We start from the raw sequence: 18,472 nt of genomic DNA, 5'->3' as shown, positions 1-18,472 counted from the left end.
TGTGGCCGATATCTTACACTCAGCAACTCACACCAAAACAATCAAGATTGATAAATGACACTACAGGTAAGAGGAAATATACGTAGTTTTGATTCAGGTGTGGACTGCCCCTTTAAATGATGAACCAATCATCAAAAAATTCACTGATTAATTTTCTATCTATGGACTAATCATGTAGTCTAATAGTTTAGCCATACCTAATTTGAGGGTCTGTTATCACATTGCTGGGACAAACCAAGAGTATTTAACCTTTAGTCACTTCTCATCATTACACAAAATCTCTTCTTGTGATTTATTTTTGCAGGGTAAACTGCAGATCTGCTGCCATGACCACTTCAACCACCCTCACCGTGCCACCTCACACTATACCACAGCTCTCCACAGACAGTGAAGAGCACAGCGAGGATGACCTGTAAGCAAAAGACATGCTTAACATTATTTAAACAAAAGGGCATGTAAACCATTAATTAGAAAGTAAGTCTGTTAATTAACTTTATGTGTAACATGCTGTGTCTCTTCCAGAAGTGCGCCTGAATTAAATCTTCTCAACATGAATAACAGCAATAACAATGAAGAGTAAGTACGATTATGGAGTCACGAAGAGATAAGTGAAGCCCTTGTAAAACACAGTTCCTCTTTGATCTTTAATAGGCCTTACTAGGCCTATTAAATATATAAATTAATCCGCTCCCAGGGAGAAGAAGCCAAAAAAAAAAAAAAGAAAAGAATGAGAAGAAATAGTAATTATGTTATATTACAGACCTTTTAGCAAATGTTGCCTGGAAAGAATATTTGATGCTCAGTATTCTCCATTGTACTGATGTGCATTACAGTGAGGAGAAAGAGAAGAAGGAAAAGGAAGAACAGGAGGCAAAGGAAAAAGAAGAGAAGGAAAAGGAAGACACGGAGGCAAAGGAAAAAGAGGAGAAGGAAAAGGAAGACACGGAGGCAAAGGAAAAAGAGGAGAAGGAAAAGACGGACGAGGACGAACAGGAGGCAAAGGAAAAAGAGGAGCAAGAGCAGAAGGACAGGGAAGAACAGGAGGCAAAGGAGAAAGAGGAGAAGGAGAAGAAGGAAAAGGAGGAGAAGGAGAAGAAGGAAAAGGAGGAGAAGGAAAAGAAGGAAAAGGAAGCGAAGTAAGCATGTCAGTCAGAGCAACTTCCTCAAGACAACTTTTTCACTTTCAGATATTCAATTTACACTTTTTTTTTTCTTCCTTTTCACAGGGCCAAAGAAATTTTTGTCATTAATCCTGCCGGGAATTTGTATTACAACTGGCTGTTCATCATCACACTACCAGTCATGTACAACTGGACCATGATTATCGCCAGGTGACTTCTGTAAATCACAGATTCCTTTTCAACACTGTAAATCACCTGCAGATCAAATGGTCTCACAATTCCATTCAGTTCCATGAAATCATATCCTCTACCATATGTAGCTGTTACACATCACAAGAAGATAAGCAGCAGGCTGACTTTGTGCGGAGAAGTAGCCTCATTCTTTCAAAAGCTAACAAGTTCTCTGATTCACTTTGAACACACTGCAATACTGAATGCTATAGTAATCAGCTGCAGCAGTAGCACCATTCGATCTAGTGGGGAGGAGGCTTGACCTTTCATTTATGAAACATACTCATTGCTGGTGGTCTTCCTCTTCTGTGAACAGGGCTTGCTTTGAGGAGCTGCAGTATAACTACCTCATTTACTGGGTTATTCTGGACTACACCTCAGATGTAATCTACCTGGCCGATATGTTCTTCAGGACCAGAACAGGTGAGAGTCTGACCTGAGCCTCCCAATCTGTTCAAGGATAAGGCACACTGTTCAATCACATACCCACATGTACACTGATAAAATTATTTGCAGTTACTGTTGTCTCTGCTTCTCATTCTGCACAAAAAGATCCTGTCTTGATTTGTTTTCACTGTAAGTGATGGAGAACAAAAATCCACAGCTCTTGTTGCAAAAATGCTTTCGAGAGCCAAAGAACCAGGTCTGGACATTGTCTGGAGTTTCCCTTTCTCAAATGTAGCACACAACAGGAAACTGTCTGAGTCAGAGGCGTTCTCTCTAACACATTCTCTCTCTGACCTCGTTACACATCCACATTTGGTCATGGACTGTCCACATCCAGATATGACGTGAAAGGTGTTGGTTTTTGATGATCTGGGATGCCATGTGAAGTTATGCCTGCTACATGCATTGTCTTCTTTCGAAATACACTTCCGTTTTGATAGGAAATTTACAGTTTACATACAGTCTCTTTCAGAATAAACACACGAAAACCGCAAATTGATGTTTTTTTTGTCTTCAACAACTAATGGTCATGGTTGGGTTTAGGTAACAAAAGCACGTGGTTGGGTTTGGAATTTTATGAGATGCGAAGACTGCTCTCGTTGGTGAAAGTCGGTGTTTGTTAGACCCATCCACCACCACCCCCTCCCACCCTACTCAGACTTTTGTCACCTTAACTTTAACGCCTTAGCATTTCACCCTGATGCCACCCAGCACCATTGAACTATGCTGACAACCAGCCACATGTCATGCCAACATTAAAGGATGGCTTTTTTGTCAGTGTCTGACCCTGCAAGTCATTACCTATCACCAGAATTCGGAGTGAGACCTACAGAAAATACTCTGTTTGGTTTAGGTGAGGGGTGGCGGCAGTAAATGACGTGAATAATACAGCAGTCATGTAGTTGGTTTGTTATGTGGTCATAAAAACACAGTCTCCTGCCGTTCCTTGAATTTATTGGACGATTTTAACTTCAACCCTTACTGATAGAAGTTCCTGAATCTCGGCATCTCTCTAGTTAGACATTTTTGACTCCATCCCCCAGTGTTTGTGTTGTTCCAGTTTTGCGTGAGCCTCACGAAAGAAGCGTCATCAACATGTGCACTCCACACTCTTCACATATGGGGCTCAAATGGACATTACACAGATGTTGCTTTAGGGAGCTGGCAGGGTAAAATCCGTCTGGTGTCTGATGCAGCTTATTCAAATGTTTACATTCTTGCATACAGCTCCTTTGGGTAACCTCTAAGCTAATCAGAGGTTTAAGCAGTCTGCCTTAAAGAAATCAAGTGGGCATTTTCCAAGTCACAGTGGTTTTAGCACAAACTTCTCTATTTGGAAATATGGTACTAGTACATACAGTACAGTATCAGAAACTGTGGATCTTGTCCCCCATCACTTACACTGAAACAGCAGAAGGAAGGGATTACTTCACGGTCAGTATGGGCAGGAAGAATGATTACAGCAACCAAGAACTATTTCACTGAACATATGGGCATGTGAGTGTTGTGTTACAGTCGACTTGAAAAAATGTGAATCCATCCTTTAAGCATTTTAAACACACATTTGTCTGTGTTGGACATACGTTTGATTGTTTTACAAATCTGGATGTCATTGGGTTTATTTCTGGGACACTGATCTACAGAAAATAAAGTTACAATACGAGAACAATCCTTTGCTAACTGATCATTATTTTGAACACAAAAACACTAAATCTTGTGAGTATTGACATCTCTTCATGGTGAGATGAATATCTCATCACTGATGCAGCCAACTGTTCTAAAAGTTGCATTGTAATTTGAAAGGCAGTCATTTCTGTGTAATCAAGGTCTGATTATTCAATTCAATACAACTCAATTCAGACTTTCTTAAGGACATTACCCATGAGGGGTCCATACCACAGTAGAATACGATATAATACAATCATAATAAATAACAGGGATATTGTGATAAAAGAAAGTGTTTTGGATTTGATTCCAACCTTTCTTTAGGCCTTTTACTTTCACTCATGAGGAAAACCTTATACAGAGTGTCTTTAATTTTTTATCTCTTTGAATGCAGGTTACCTTGAGCAAGGCCTCATGGTGAAAGATAAGCAGCTGCTACTCGATCGCTACATCAGCAGCTTCCAGTTTCGTCTCGATTTCATCTCCATGCTGCCCACAGACTTCTTCTATTTCTACTTTGGCCTCGACTACCCAGAGATCCGCATCAACAAGCTGCTGAGAATCGGCCGCATGCTGGAGTTCTTCACGAGGACGGAGACTAAAACAAACTACCCCAACATCTTTCGTATTGGAAACTTGATCATGTACATTCTCATTATCATCCACTGGAATGCTTGCTTCTACTTCTCATTCTCAAAATCCATTGGTTTTGGTGCTGACGACTGGGTTTACCCAGCTTTGGATGATCCTGATGAGCCTGCATTTGGGGAGTTTGGCAGGAAGTATTCGTTTAGCCTCTACTGGTCCACACTGACCCTGACTACCATCGGAGAAACTCCACCGCCAGCCCTTGACTCAGAATTTCTCTTTCATGTGGTTGACTTTTTAGTGGGGGTTTTGATCTTTGCCACCATTGTAGGAAACATCGCCACCATGATCTCCAACATGAACGCTGCCCAAGCTCAGTTTCAGGCCCGGATTGACAACATCAAGCAGTACATGCAGGTACTTGGACCTCTTCTTTCCACTCAAAAAACTAGCCCAAGTATGGGTAAAATAAACTATTCTTTGATTATATGTTGAATGTTTTCCTTTCATTCACAGGTCCGAAAGGTCAGCAAGGATCTGGAATTGAGAGTCATCAAGTGGTTTGACTATTTGTGGAATAATGGCAAGGCACAGGATGAAAGAGAGGTGCTGAGGTATCTTCCAGACAAGCTAAAGGCTGAGATCGCCATCCAAGTCCACATGGAGACGCTCAGAAAAGTTCGTATCTTTGCGGACTGTGAGGCTGGCCTACTGATCGAGCTGGTGCTCAAGCTGCGGCCACAGGTGTTCAGCCCCGGAGACTATATCTGCAAAAAGGGCGACATTGGCCGTGAGATGTATATCATCAAAGATGGAAATCTTGCAGTTGTTGCTGATGATGGAGTCACACAGTTTGTTGTGTTGAAAAGTGGCAGCTATTTTGGTGAGATCAGTATTCTTAATATTAAAGGCAGCAAAGCAGGCAACCGACGAACAGCCAACATCCGCAGCATTGGATACTCAGACCTCTTCTGCCTGTCCAAGGATGACCTGATGGAGTCACTGGTGGAGTATCCAGATGCCAAAAGCATGCTTGAGGACAAAGGCCGGGAGATCCTGATGAAAGATAATCTGATAGACTTGGACCCAGCTAACATCAAGCCTGAGGTCAAGGAGCTGGAGGAGAAGGTCAACAAACTGTATGGCTCGATGGAGCTGATGCAGTTCAAGCTGAAGAGAATGCTGGGAAATTACAAGAGTGTTGAAAAGGCCCTGAGACGTCGCATCGCAGATCTGGAGCACCTAACAGGAGAGGAGGTGGAAGACGAGGATGAGGAGGAAGAAGAGGTGAAAAAGGAAGAGACGAAGGTGGAAGAGGAGAAAAAGGAAGAAGAGGAAAAAGGCGAGGAGAAAAAGGAAGATGAAGAAGAAGGTGAAGAGGAAAAGAAAGAAAAGGAAAAAGCTGAGGAAGCGAAAGATGAAGAAGGAAAGGGTGAAGAGGTAAAAGAAGAAGAGAAAAAATAAACCCATAGTTTCTGTAAAACACTAAGCACTTTTCTAAGTAGCCACAATAGAATCTTTATCACGAAGGAGTCTCTCTTTCTGGACTTGCTTTTTAATAATCTCAAAGATAATTAAAAACTGCAAAAGACAAAAAAGAGAAACACTAGAGACTGGCTGAAGTATCCACTGGAACTCATTTTAACAAGGTGTTGCCACTGTGTATATATTATCAGATTAAAGACCGTAATTCAATGGACAAATATTGCCAATGAAGATATTAACATTCAACTCAAATAAAATACTGGCTTCCGTTGTCCTATTTATTGTGATTTTCATAACTAGATATGCACAGAGTCTTATGCTACTCCCACCCCTGCAGTATACGCTGCTTCCCACACAAGGATAATAAAGAGCTACTATTTACAGGTAATCACATGGCATACAGTAGCTCTGGGGCTGAAGCTCTCTCTGCATAAAGGGTTTTATCAACCGATAGACAGAAGGCAAGGCTATTTATTTCTATAGCACATTTGTGCAGCGCTACAAGGGTGGCAATTAAAAGCTACAAAGTGCCTGAATTAAGAAATAAGACAGGCTCAAAAAAACATTCAAGCATTATTAATCAATAGATATGGTAAAACCAAAGCAAGGACCAGTGTTCAATTATAGAGAGCAGTGAACAGTTCAGCTTTAGATTTTGACCATGGTCAGATTTTGACAGTGCCTAAAATCACAGGGAAGGTTGTTATAGATATGTGTCACAAAGACCCAGCAAGTTTTTAGGGGGTTCAATATTATTTGGCCGTTGCCCGCTATGTGATTTGTAGAACAGTAGCAGTGTTTTACAGTCAGTTCTCTGACTTACACGTAACCAATGCAGACACTTCAGAATGGGTCTGATATTTCTATACTTCCATATTTTTGGTTGGCACTCACACAATTACATTTTGACATGTTAACAAGAACAACCCAGTGGTTTCCAATCGCTTTGGCGGCGACCCTCTAAAACAAAGCAATATCTGCTTGTGACACTTCATCAAAAGTTAAGGCCTTTGTGTGTGAGCAGTTCAACCAAAGAACAAGTTTTCCTTCTCAGATGGCTGTTGGAAATTGTTTTCAGAGGCATGAGGAGGTGAAAGCATCCAGTATTTCACAAAGGACATAACAATGGAAAGATGTTATCTGCAGTCTTCTAAAAATTTCATTGGTGCCTGCTGAAGGGTGCTGACCCCTAGGTTTGGAAATTCTAGTCTAACTCAGTGGTTCACTCACTCCTTACTTGTCAAATATCGACATGTAGTCAGTGGCCCTCAGCCTCGACACTGAGCAGAGGTATGAGTCCAGAAGCTGTATAGAATAATTGACATACCCACTGGTTTATAGACTGCCAATTTGAAGCTTGAAGTTTGGCCTTTCAGCTGTCACCATCTTTTGTTTTTTTGGAGCCAGAAGTATTTGGATGAGAGGACTGAGCTGTGGAGGAGTGGGGAGTGGATCTGACACATAGACTGTGGTGATGCCTCACAGACAGCCTGTCACTCAAGTGGCCTTGCCCTTAAATATGTGCAACTTTAAACCATAATAAAATGTAAATTGATGAATTATATAACAGCGCACTCCCTGTGCAGCTGTCATGAATAATTAAATTTGCCATAGGGTCCAAATCTGTTTCTTGTACCAGGCTGTAAACATGTTTATTCCTGCTGTAAAGTCGGGCATTTTAACACAGGGGTCTATGTGGATTGAATCGCTTCTGGAGCCAGCCTCAAGTGGCCATTCGAGAAACTGCAACCCCAGAGGTTGCTTCTTATATCAGACACACTGAGTGACTGCATTTTTTAACGTGACTGCCATATAATAAAGAGCAATAAAGTCTGCATCGGGCGAATGAGAAAGGAGGTGGATGGGTCAAACTTTCCAGACTTTCACTCAGGAGTCTGCTGTTTGTGTCTGTTGTGAAACCAAAAGTCAGTTGAGTTTTAAATAACAATGCAGTGTACTAGTATGTAGCATACTATGCTAAAGATGTATGTGACGTGGCGTAAGTGACATATGTTACATTAGGTATGTAACAAGTGTACTTACTTAAAGCCAAATCATTATGTTTTTTTCTAAACCTAACTACATACTTTTGTCACCCAGACTTAAGGAAGTAAACCTAAAAGTGAAGTTTTGTACCTACATTTTTAGTTTATTTTAAAAAAAAACAGATGGATGCAGTTAACCAGCGGATTTTTCTTGTGGAAACAAAACCTTATTTGAAAATGCAATAAGCATAAATTGACACACCATCTGTGACCATCGAAGACTTGCCGGTATTTGACGAGTTTGGAGTGAGCATGTGTTTTGGAGTCAGGACTCCTCCAAGGGTCACAAGATAAATCTGAGAGATCGTAAGATGATTAATGGGAGAGAAAAACAAAAGCAACAAAAAAGGAGAGTTGTTATAAAAAAAAAAATGTTGTTCCCATATTTTTGACTCAACTATTTAATGTTTACACTTTTAAGAAATAATAGATAATTTCACCTCAAAAGCCTCAGACAGTTATTTGAGTGAAACCATCTGAGAGAATGAGAGGGGAAATCACTCTTTGTCGGAACTGCGAACAACTCACCTGAAACGTGACGAGAAGCTTCAACTAGACAGCCTGCTTTCTAGTTTTGCTTCAAAGCCATGAAATAAAACATCTGATTTCTTAAACTTAACAGTGTTTCTACTTCAAGGCAGAAGCTTTCATTCAGTGGAGAGGCAGAAAAACCTACACATGTTGAAGATTATCAATCAAATGTGTGTATGAGCGTTTTGCGGGTAGGCGTTGCACTGTGCTCTAAACCACTGAACATGTTTGATTTGATTCTGCTCAGTAAAAACGCAAAGAAAAAAAAACAATTTTCACATCAAAGGCTCACAAATCTTCCTCACTCGTCAGTGCTTTTTATGTACACACATCACTGCCACTCGTCACCTGTGAACAGAACTGAGCTCCTTTCGCTCAAAGGCTGCAGATGTCTGACGGAACAAAAATAAGCACCACATAACAGTGTGAGAGCAGCTAAGCATGTGACTATTGATCGTCTTTGTGCTGGTCTCTCAGCGCTGATGACTAGATGGCACCAGCACAGAGTCACATTCACAAACTCTAATGCATCAATCAAATCGCTGATAAACCCCAACAAAGAAGAAAAGCAACCAATTTGCGATATCTGGCACACCTGAATGAGTCAGATTTGCTGGTGATTCGTTGCCATTCCTGGAGGAGCTGCGTGCGTCACCCTGCCTTCTCCTGTTATTTCCTCTGACTATATGATTGTGTGATGCATTGTGGGAGAAGCACGATGTCTTTGTCTTCATTAATTAAGTGGCAGCAGATGGTTTGTTATACTGTACTGCACATATAGCACTTAAGCAATTAAGGAACAGCGCCTTTCTATTCTTATCTATTCTGAAATGTCTCTCACCTTTTTTTAATTTAATTTAACAAGTTTTTCCAAGTCACAGAACTTAACTGAACAAACTTGACATAAATCATTTGTTTCAGTCTGATGAATGCCATCTGTTCATCATCAGTGAAAGTAACGGCCATATATTTGACATACAATGGATCCTGTTCTTTTACATTTGTGGGCAGTTTCATTCACAAAAGAGGGCATAGCGGGCATAAAAGAGGACCCGAAACTACACTAAACTAATTTAACTGCAACACTTTTGTTTTTGCTCCCATTTTTTACAGGTTTAAGTTGGAGATCTACAACTTCTTTTATGTTCACTAAAGACTCTGAAATTCTGGTCCCAGATTTGTTAAAATCCATGTAAGTGAGCATGTCTCCTTTTGTCAAGATAACATCTTGCATATCACATTTTAGAGTGGCTCTTTATTGTGACATTCCCAAAGCACACCTGTGCAGTAATGACGCATCAGCATCTTGATCTACCACACCTGTCAGGTGGATGGATTATCTTTGAAAAGCAGGAGTGTTCACTAACACCTATTTTAACAAATTTGCAACCTAAATCAAAAAGAAATAAGTCTTTTATGTGCATGAAAAAAGTCTGAGATTGATATCTTTAACCTGTGAAAAATGGGAGCAAAAACAAAAGTGTTGCTTTTACATTTTTGTTCAGTGAATTTGTTTGCCATGGCATCTGCAGTGATGTGGGCACTGTGCCAGACTTTCGTGGTGAACAGAGAGCTGGGCTAGAAGGCAAAGCTTTCAATTTACTGTTTCATCAATGTCCCAACTCAAACCTATGGTCATGAGCTCTGGGTAGTGACTGAAAAAATGAGACTGCAGATACATGCGGCCGAAATGAGTTTTCTCAGAAGGGTGGCTGGGCTCAGCCTTAGAGATCAAGAGCATGGACATGGAGGGAGCTCCGAGTAGAGCTGCTGCTCCTTTGCGTCGAGAGGGGTCAGTTGAGGTGGTTCGGGCATCTGATGATCAGGATGCCTCCTGGGGACCTCCTGTTAGACGTGTTCCAGGCACGTCCAACTGGTAGGAGGCCCCGGGGCAGACCCAGAAAATGCTGGAGGAATTGCATATCTCATCTGGCCTTGGAACGCCTTGGGGTCCCCCAGGAGGAGCTGGAAAGCATTGCTGGGGAGAGATACGTCTGAAATACCTACTGGCTTCGGGTAAGCAGTTGAAAATGGATGGATGGATGGATGGATGGATGGATGGATGGATACATGTGTTTGCTGTGACAGGCATAAAGAGTGAATGTCTGTCATGAAGTTAGCATGTATATTGATACGAAGTGTCACTACGTTTCATTTCTTATACATTTTAAAATGTGGAGATCAATTTCCCATCAACAGGTCTGATGCTTTAAATCCTTTGCTTCTATCAGGAACTGCACGGCACACTCTACATTGTATAAATATTAATGCCACATACACTATATTGTCATGAACTCAATTTTGATAGCCAATGAAAATGCCTTGGCAGACTGAGTGCAGTGAAGTGATGGAGCGCATGTTATTTATCCTGGGGAAATTGCTGCCTAAAAAGCTGATTTCCCAGTGGAGACATTTCCCTGTGGGATTCAAAGCCTGAGGGTATTCACTGTATTGACTAGAAGAGAGGAAGGAAAAAAGAAAAGCAGACTTATTTTACATTAAAGGCATTCATTAAATACATGTAGCCGAGCAGTAAAGCTGTTTAGCTGTGTTAGCGTGCACTACATTCTCAGTGAAACTCAAATGAATGGCCAAAATGCAAATTATCCACATATCTGATCACTAGTAGTGAATTATTTGGAAGATGTGAATTATGTCAGTCTCAGCTCCTGTAATCAGCATATTTGTCTTAAAGGACAAGGCTGGTTTTATTCCTTTTCACTAGTGCGCATCGTCCATCTGTTAATACTTTCTATCTCTCAGCCCCAAAACCACTCAATCCTGCTGAAGATGTTAAGCTTTAAAATGTGTTTCTATTGCCCAACCTACTTTAATTTTTAATGAATACGTTTCTTAAGTAGCTGGGTGCAGTACATTTTTAGAAAGCGTTTCTCACACAGAGGGGAATAGCGAGTTATTTCAAACCTTTTTAAGCTTTAGATTAATACACATTTGGCACTCTAATTGGTATTTACAACTGCAAGACAGTGTCTCGTATGTGGGATTGACTCAAATTGATTACAGGGCGTGTTTACAACATAATAAAGAAACATTACACCGAGTGCAACAGTGTGTCTCATTTATGTGTTTTTAATAGTTTTTGGATGTCAGTGGAAGAACCAATTAGGCTATATCAGGCTTTGTCTGTAGAAACAGTACTAGTTCAACACATTCTCACTCCGACTGCGTCACAAATCGATGTCTAGTCATGGACTTTACACATCGAGATATGACATACAAGGTACCCTGGGTACGTTGGTTGCTGACCTTCTGGGACGCCGTGCTAACTTCACCCTGTTACACGCCTTGTCTGCTTTCAAAATACACTTCTGGTTTTACAGGAAATGTACAGTTTTTATACAGTCTCTTTCAAAATAAACGCACTATGTTGGCGCATCACTGCAAATTGACGTTTGTTTCCTTCGACAACAGTGGTTATGTTTAGCCAACACATGCACGTTGTTGGGTTTAGGCAACTAAAACACGCAGTTGTGTTGGGTTTGTCTTTATAATCTTTCGAGACAGATGAAAGTCGGTGGTTGTTGGGCCCATCCAACACCCCTCGCCCACTAAACTTTTATCGTTGTCCCGCCATTCTCCCCCGTTGCCACCAGGCGCTGTTAAAGAATAACGGTGACCAGTCACGTATCATACTGATGTGAAGGACGCCTTCTTTCATCGGTGTCTGACGCCGGAAGTGATTGACCAAGTGCTAGTTTTTGACAACTTTGGCGTAAGACTGGGTTGACTAGTTCATCACCGTTATGCTTTCAAGAAGTCTTTCACCGCTGGACAGATGGTCTTTTCATAAAACTACATTGGCTGTCTATGCAGTAGAAAGATTCAAGATTCAAATTAAGTATGTTTGAAATTGGTGCTCTATATCCAGACAAAGAGATGAAAAGGGCTGTGTTGTTCAGAAGGTAGAAAACCTACAACTACCAGAATGCACTGCATCACACTGGACCAATAAGAGCTCCTATTGGTGGGTGACATAATATGAGTTCGTCCGTTTTCCACTGGAAACAAAATGGTGGCCGGCTTGTAACAATTTATCATGAATTACACCAAAAAGGTAAGCTAAAATATGTATCTGAAAACATATTAGGCAAGAAAAAGGCAATGCAATAACAAAATCTTGGTTTATATTTTAACAACACTGCTTATTTTAATCTGAGTATTTTCAGCCTATGTTTTTCCAATACAGTAAGGCGCCTGCTATTTGTTCACAAATTCTCATATTACAGCCAAATAGTGTTCTAAAATGTGGCCCCGAAAACATTTTGGGTGAGTAATAGGCAATACAGTCACAGAATCTTTGTTTGTAATTGACCAACACTGCCTAGTTACCCACAACCGGCAAACTATCCCTTTAAATATTTCAGGGTCGGTTGTTAGACTGATTGGAAAAAAACATATCGACACACACAGAGGCATACTAACACAAGAGAATACAAGGCTGAAGCTCAGCCACTTCTGCCTTATCTTTTCTGGTGTGAAGAGGTTTTCCTCTGCTCTCCAAGGGAATGTCAGCAGAGAACCAGGGGCATAAATATCAGACCGGAGGAAGAGCAGATGGAGTCGAGTTCTCCTGCATCTCCCTTCCCTGATCAATCAGCTCCAGCATCTCCCACATAAGAGCTTTATCCCCATTCTTCAAGCCCCTTCTCTCCTTATATAGGGAGCCTGGTTTGTGCAAAACGCATGCCCATAGGTTCCATATACCTGGTGTACAAAGTATCTGTGCAGGGTACCAAGACCATTTATATCAGCTGTCAGCATTTTCTAATTTCCAATGCTGTCCTCCCAGTCTGCCACCATTTGTCAAAATTCAGACAGGCACTCCATGTCTGAAGAAATATTTGAAACAAACAACTAAAACATTGGAAAATAATAAAACATTTTTAAGTGGCAGACAAGGTAGAAGATATCCTCAACACCCAGACACCAATCACAGTGTAACAGACGATGACTCATTGATGATATTAAAGATGCAAATGTATTAACAAGCAAAACAAGAGAGGTTTTTCTTGTTTGTTTGGTTTTTTGATATATTCAAATTCTACTCGGGGATGCTGTCGAGCAGCCATCACTTAAGCTTTGCCTTGAAGGTAGGAAAGTTTGGTACCTCCTTAATAAAAGGAGGCAGTTTAGCCTATTTCATTCAACTCATGGCACCAGTAAACAGAGACGAATCTCGACCTGTCTTACTTTGATCTGTGACGAATCAAGTTTACTTTACCAGCATATTTATTTTGCCATTGCCACAAGCATTCCCTAACCTTAACTAAGCTGCAGTTTAAATAAGTTTTTCAACAAGAAAACATCTGAAAAACTGGCACTGAACGTACTTTGGGTTTTGCAGAATCATCAAATATAAATGTTCATGTCTGGCGACTAGTTTGAATTTTACATGCAAAACAAACTGTGAAATGATATTCTTTTTATGAAGATGTACAGTGCAGATTACATTATTTTACTAAGATTTATTGGAATGACATGCATCAGTAATTAAATGGCAACTACATATGTTATATGTTGTGTTTCTTTTCCTAGTTTTATTTGGGAACTAGTTTGCACATTTTACCTAAAGTGTTATTAATCTGAACTGGTGAAATAATACCCCGTAAGACAGCGAAGTGACATGTTTGTTGTCAGGTTTTGTTGTACCCAAAAATCTCACCCTCAAACTGCTGCAACATTAAAATACTGCTGCTGAGTTACTGAATCAGTAATAATTAACCAGTAACGATATTTAGTGTAACACTGAAAGCCTGTCCGTTGCTAAAGGAAAGTTTGGAATACAGGAGTTAAATTTGTGTTTTTCTTTTTCACTGTGGTATCACTGAAGGATCGGTCTGAATACTTCTTCCACCGCCGTCTATCCTGTATAGGGCTCTAAGATGCTGAGGCACTTATTGCCCTTTTGGGACCTCATTAAAGAAACTTCCTCAGCCTGAAATCCTGTCTTATCTTAGTTAAGGATGGCATTTAGGATTTTTGCAATTACAGAAAAATGTTTCCTAATTGAATTGAGGAAAAAAATCAGGACAGGAATGTACTGTATCTATTACAGAGCCAACTAACATAGAGATATCCTTTATTAGGAATCCTAATAAACTGCCAAAAATGGCACCAGCTGTTGTGGCATTTCTTAACTTAGGATCCAAATGCAAACACAACCAGGAAACGGGGAATGGTTACAGGCGGTTTATTGTAATTTGAGGAAGTGGAGCTGCAGGCTTGTATAAAATGATGGCTGAGGTGGGCAGGGAATGGTGAAGCAGAGCAGGCTGATTAGCTGAAGGCAGAGCAGTCCGTATCCAGAGGCAGAAGACGAGAACAAGGCTGGACGTGGCAGGTTATGGTTGAGGCTGGTGTGGTGAACCTGAGGCACAGAGCAGAGTGTCAAAAAACTTGAAGTTGGCCCAGACATCTGTGCCACAGAGGACACTGAACGATCTGGAACAGTCTGGATGTCTGAGCTGGGGTTTTGTGCTGCAGTGGATTGACTGTAGATGTGGTTTAGGTGTGCAAGTTCAGCAGCTGCTGGCATTCAGGAGAACTGGGAAAGCCATAAGGCCACGCCCAGCAAACACACTGAGACAGACTCAAAACAAACATTTGGAAGGGGAAACAAGAAACACAAAGCTGAAACCCTAACACCAACACTATCATTAGGTCTGTATGGCAATGACATTTAAGATGGGGAACAACATGAACAACCAAATATAGTGATTGAAAGGCTACTTAAACTACATCATGACCCTTTGAATTTCCCGGACCTTGTGGTAATGGGTGTACATTAGCTGCCAAGATGATAGATTTTTAATGAAATATGTTTATGTCTGGCTCTGAAGAGGCTGACCAGGGCACATTGAGATCTGCCAAGAATCACTTTATTTATTTTTTGCTAAAGGTGACTTCCATACTGAGGTTGCAGGTCTGTCTTTAACATTACAGCTAAGCTAGCTAGCCTGTCACAAGTGAGATCCATTGTAATGTAAGCTGACTTTACCATCTGGAGATGGAGGGAATGGTGGATGGTGGATGATGGATGGTGTCACCTAGGTGAGACGGTTGCTGAGCTGCAGCCTACCATTCGAACAACAAAATCATTTTTGTTTTTTAGGCTTCAAACATGGGTGTTTCCCAGCAACCTGTTAGTGGTTTTCTACCAGCTTTTGGGCTCCAAACATTGTTGTTCGGGAGCAGATAATGCCACAAGTGATTTTTTTAAACCAAGAAGTCACTGCTTTTCCAGAGGGGATTGTGCCTCCAAAACTGGGTACTTCAAGGGACATTGTGTAACATTTTCAGTTGTTTATTGGCAAAAAATCAATGTCTGCATTCATAAATATGTCATCATTGGTGTATTATTACCTCCACCAATAATCTGACTTATTCTCGTAAAAGGAGAATTTTGGATTTGTTTGTAAATTGGGCGGGTAAGGAGAGAGCTGCTGAAGGAGAAAGGTAATGCAATCACAGGCGAGAAGAGGGATGAGGTGTGTGAGGTTGAGCCACTTGTCAGTCGTCAAAAGACAAGACGTGATTGGTTTGTTTCGATTTACGCCCGCCCCAACAGTCCTACGTTGTAAACACAGCCAGCATAGTGAGGAGGGGGTTCGTCAACTCGCGTCACGTGTGTCTGTGTAAGAGTCTGAGCGGCTACCATTGTTGCAATACGCGTCTGAAACAGTGAGGCACTAGAGTGCGCTATCCATTTGAATGCAATATATGATTTAGAGGGGAGAAATTCCTACACACTGTGGCTTTAAAGCTAAAACATGATATTTTCCAAACCACAACCAAGTGGGTTTTGTGCCTAGATATAACCACGTTAACCACAGCATTGCTGAAACATTAAGTTTCAATGTATCTACTACATAATAATATGTAAATGTGACATATCCATGGTTTGCAGAAACATGATGCTGACATTCCTGTGGCGGTTTGGTTGGGAGGAGTGCCAACTGAAGAATCAAATTGTAAGTTATTGTTACAAATTCCTAAGATAGGAGGTCTTAGACAGGACAGGACACAGCCATCAGTTTAAAGATTGCCCCTGTAATAGGAAGAGTTAACATATGACAAACAGTTGGGGTGTTTCCCTGATGCCCCTGGTCCTAAAAACCCAGAGCAACAATCAGTTCATGAAGAACTCACTCCTGACACTCATTTAATGGAGCAGTATCGACAAAATCTGCCAATACCCTGCCGAGCTCTTTCCCCCAGCTCCCATGGGTCATAAAACACTAATGCTGCATGTGGGGAATGTGAAAGTATGACTGTGGTGAAAGTGACGTCCGCTGATTGAAGCAGGGGGGACAGACTTGGAGAAACGTTGCATCGAAAGAAGGAAGGAGAGCCACTCCACTTTCTCCAATTAGCACTGATAGGCTAACATTTATGCATAAAACATATCTTGTCATTATCATTAGGATCATTGTCAGGAGCAAGAGTGCTTCATTCTTACCAGAGTAGCAGTTGATATTCACATATAATTACAGTGCCTTAAGCTTTCTTATGGCTCCACATGACAGTTAGTCTCCAGTCCTCTTCTGCTTCCTCATGCAGGTGGCGTAGAGCATCTGCATGGAGAATACCTTAACAAAAAACTGTCTGGACCCTGTGATAAAAGGTTTTAGTAGCAAAGACATGCCCTCTGATAGCCTCTAATGGATTAGTGTGTGACACAGCCTGTTGGTGGTCAAAAAAAAAATTAGAGGACAATAAGCTACAAAGTAAAGCTTTCACGTGGTATTCTTGTCAGGAATGTGATGTTCAGTTGTTAATGTCTGAGGTCAGGACTAATCAAGGAATATTTGGAGAGCAATGCTCTTTCATTAGCAAATGAATTGCTGTCCCTGGGTACATTTTGAACTGATCAAAGCAAATAGCCCCGAGCCCTGAGTTCTGACACACCACAGAGACAGCTGTGAAAAGAGCTGACGACAATGCTGCAGCTGAAGCTATATGTAACCATTGCCCTGATATTTTCACAAGGATGTGCACTGGAAGACATGCAAAAATGACATTTCATGTCAAAAAGATGTAATTACCAAACGACAATGAAGTCCGTACACGTGCGTAACAAAGCCTCCGCCAGACAATGAGCCTACAGCACCTCATTAAGCAGCCAGTCTCTAAATGATCAGAGGAGAGAACAGACAGGGGTCAAGACTGGACTCTGTGGAAATATGCCTCCCATGCAAATGAAGCATTTTTTAACCTCGTCTTTTGTCTTGGTTGCCATGTTCTTTGACAGCTGTAACTGTAAATTAGATGCCGCTTAAAGAACATGTACACTGTACGCCTAATGGGACCCAGTGGTGCTTTGGTGTCATGTGCTTGAAGACTGAAGTTTTGCTTTTTGGCCTCAAAGTTGAAGCATCGTGTTCTTTTCTCCCTTTTCAAACGGCTCATTGCAGGAGCGCCCTTTTAGTCGTGTGTGTGTAGGATGCATCAATACAACCACAGTGTCCTTGATTTAATTCTGGCAAGGGACCTTAGCTGTGTTGTCATTCCCCTCACTCTTCCCATGTTTGCAGTCTGCCAATAAAGACTGAAAATGATTGAATTAATTTCTTCAAAGCATTAATGTGGAACTATTTTTCAACCTAGACCCTATTTTTGCATGATTTTGTGTCCATATTTCCCACTGAAGAAAAACCCACTAACACCCACCAACATCTGGCTTTTGTATTTAATGGGAAATGTTACAAGTGGCTTTCACTCCCTGGCAGGCCAGCTGTTGGGAAATATGTGCTGGGGGACAACACTTTTCAAAGTGGGGGTCAAATGACTACACATATCACGATGCAAAATTTCATACTTCCTGCAATTATTATCCAATTAATCATATTTTCACGTGTATTTTCTATTTTTTGGCTAAAACAGTGCCCTCCAAAGAATGATTTGAGAGAAGTAAAATCAAACATTGACTGAAGAAATTACTGCAAGGTGTTATTACATCATAACATCGAATCATGACTGAAAAAATACCACTTTAATCAAATATTGGTCAAACTGGGCACAGAACTGAAATAAATAAATAATAATAAAGACCAGGCTGTCAGTTGTCAGTTGTTCAGTCATATGTAATTTATGTAATTGCAAGACTGGAACCCCAGTATGCAGGAATAATTTTGCAAAAATGACAATGTTGCATTTTCCCTCGCTGAAATTTAGTGTAACTTTGGAGCGTTAGTTGACCCCCTTTCCGACATGGTTGGTACCAGTCGATGCCTCGGGTCCTCTAGTTTAATATAATATCTTCACTGTAGCCTGATACTGCAGGTTCTATTTGCCAAAAATTAGTCTGCCCCACTTCTCACCTTCATCTCTGCCTATACC

General features: G+C 41.0%; 1 protein-coding gene across 1 annotated transcript; it reads left to right on the top strand.

The window, feature by feature from the left end:
- Positions 1-528: 528 nt before the first annotated feature.
- Positions 529-16,702, top strand: cnga1a (cyclic nucleotide gated channel subunit alpha 1a). The gene is made up of 7 exons (XM_049567658.1): positions 529-576; positions 834-1,136; positions 1,227-1,331; positions 1,669-1,775; positions 3,859-4,469; positions 4,569-5,360; positions 16,694-16,702. The coding sequence occupies exons 1-7, from the start codon at positions 551-553 to the stop codon at positions 16,700-16,702; spliced, it is 1,953 nt and encodes a 650-aa protein (XP_049423615.1). The 5' UTR covers positions 529-550.
- Positions 16,703-18,472: the final 1,770 nt, after the last annotated feature.

Source organism: Epinephelus fuscoguttatus, linkage group LG3 (assembly GCF_011397635.1).
Source record: "Epinephelus fuscoguttatus linkage group LG3, E.fuscoguttatus.final_Chr_v1".
NCBI classification, from domain to species: Eukaryota; Metazoa; Chordata; class Actinopteri; order Perciformes; family Serranidae; genus Epinephelus; species Epinephelus fuscoguttatus.
The sequence above is the reverse complement of the archived record's forward strand: the minus strand, read 5'-3'. Positions and strand labels throughout refer to the sequence as shown.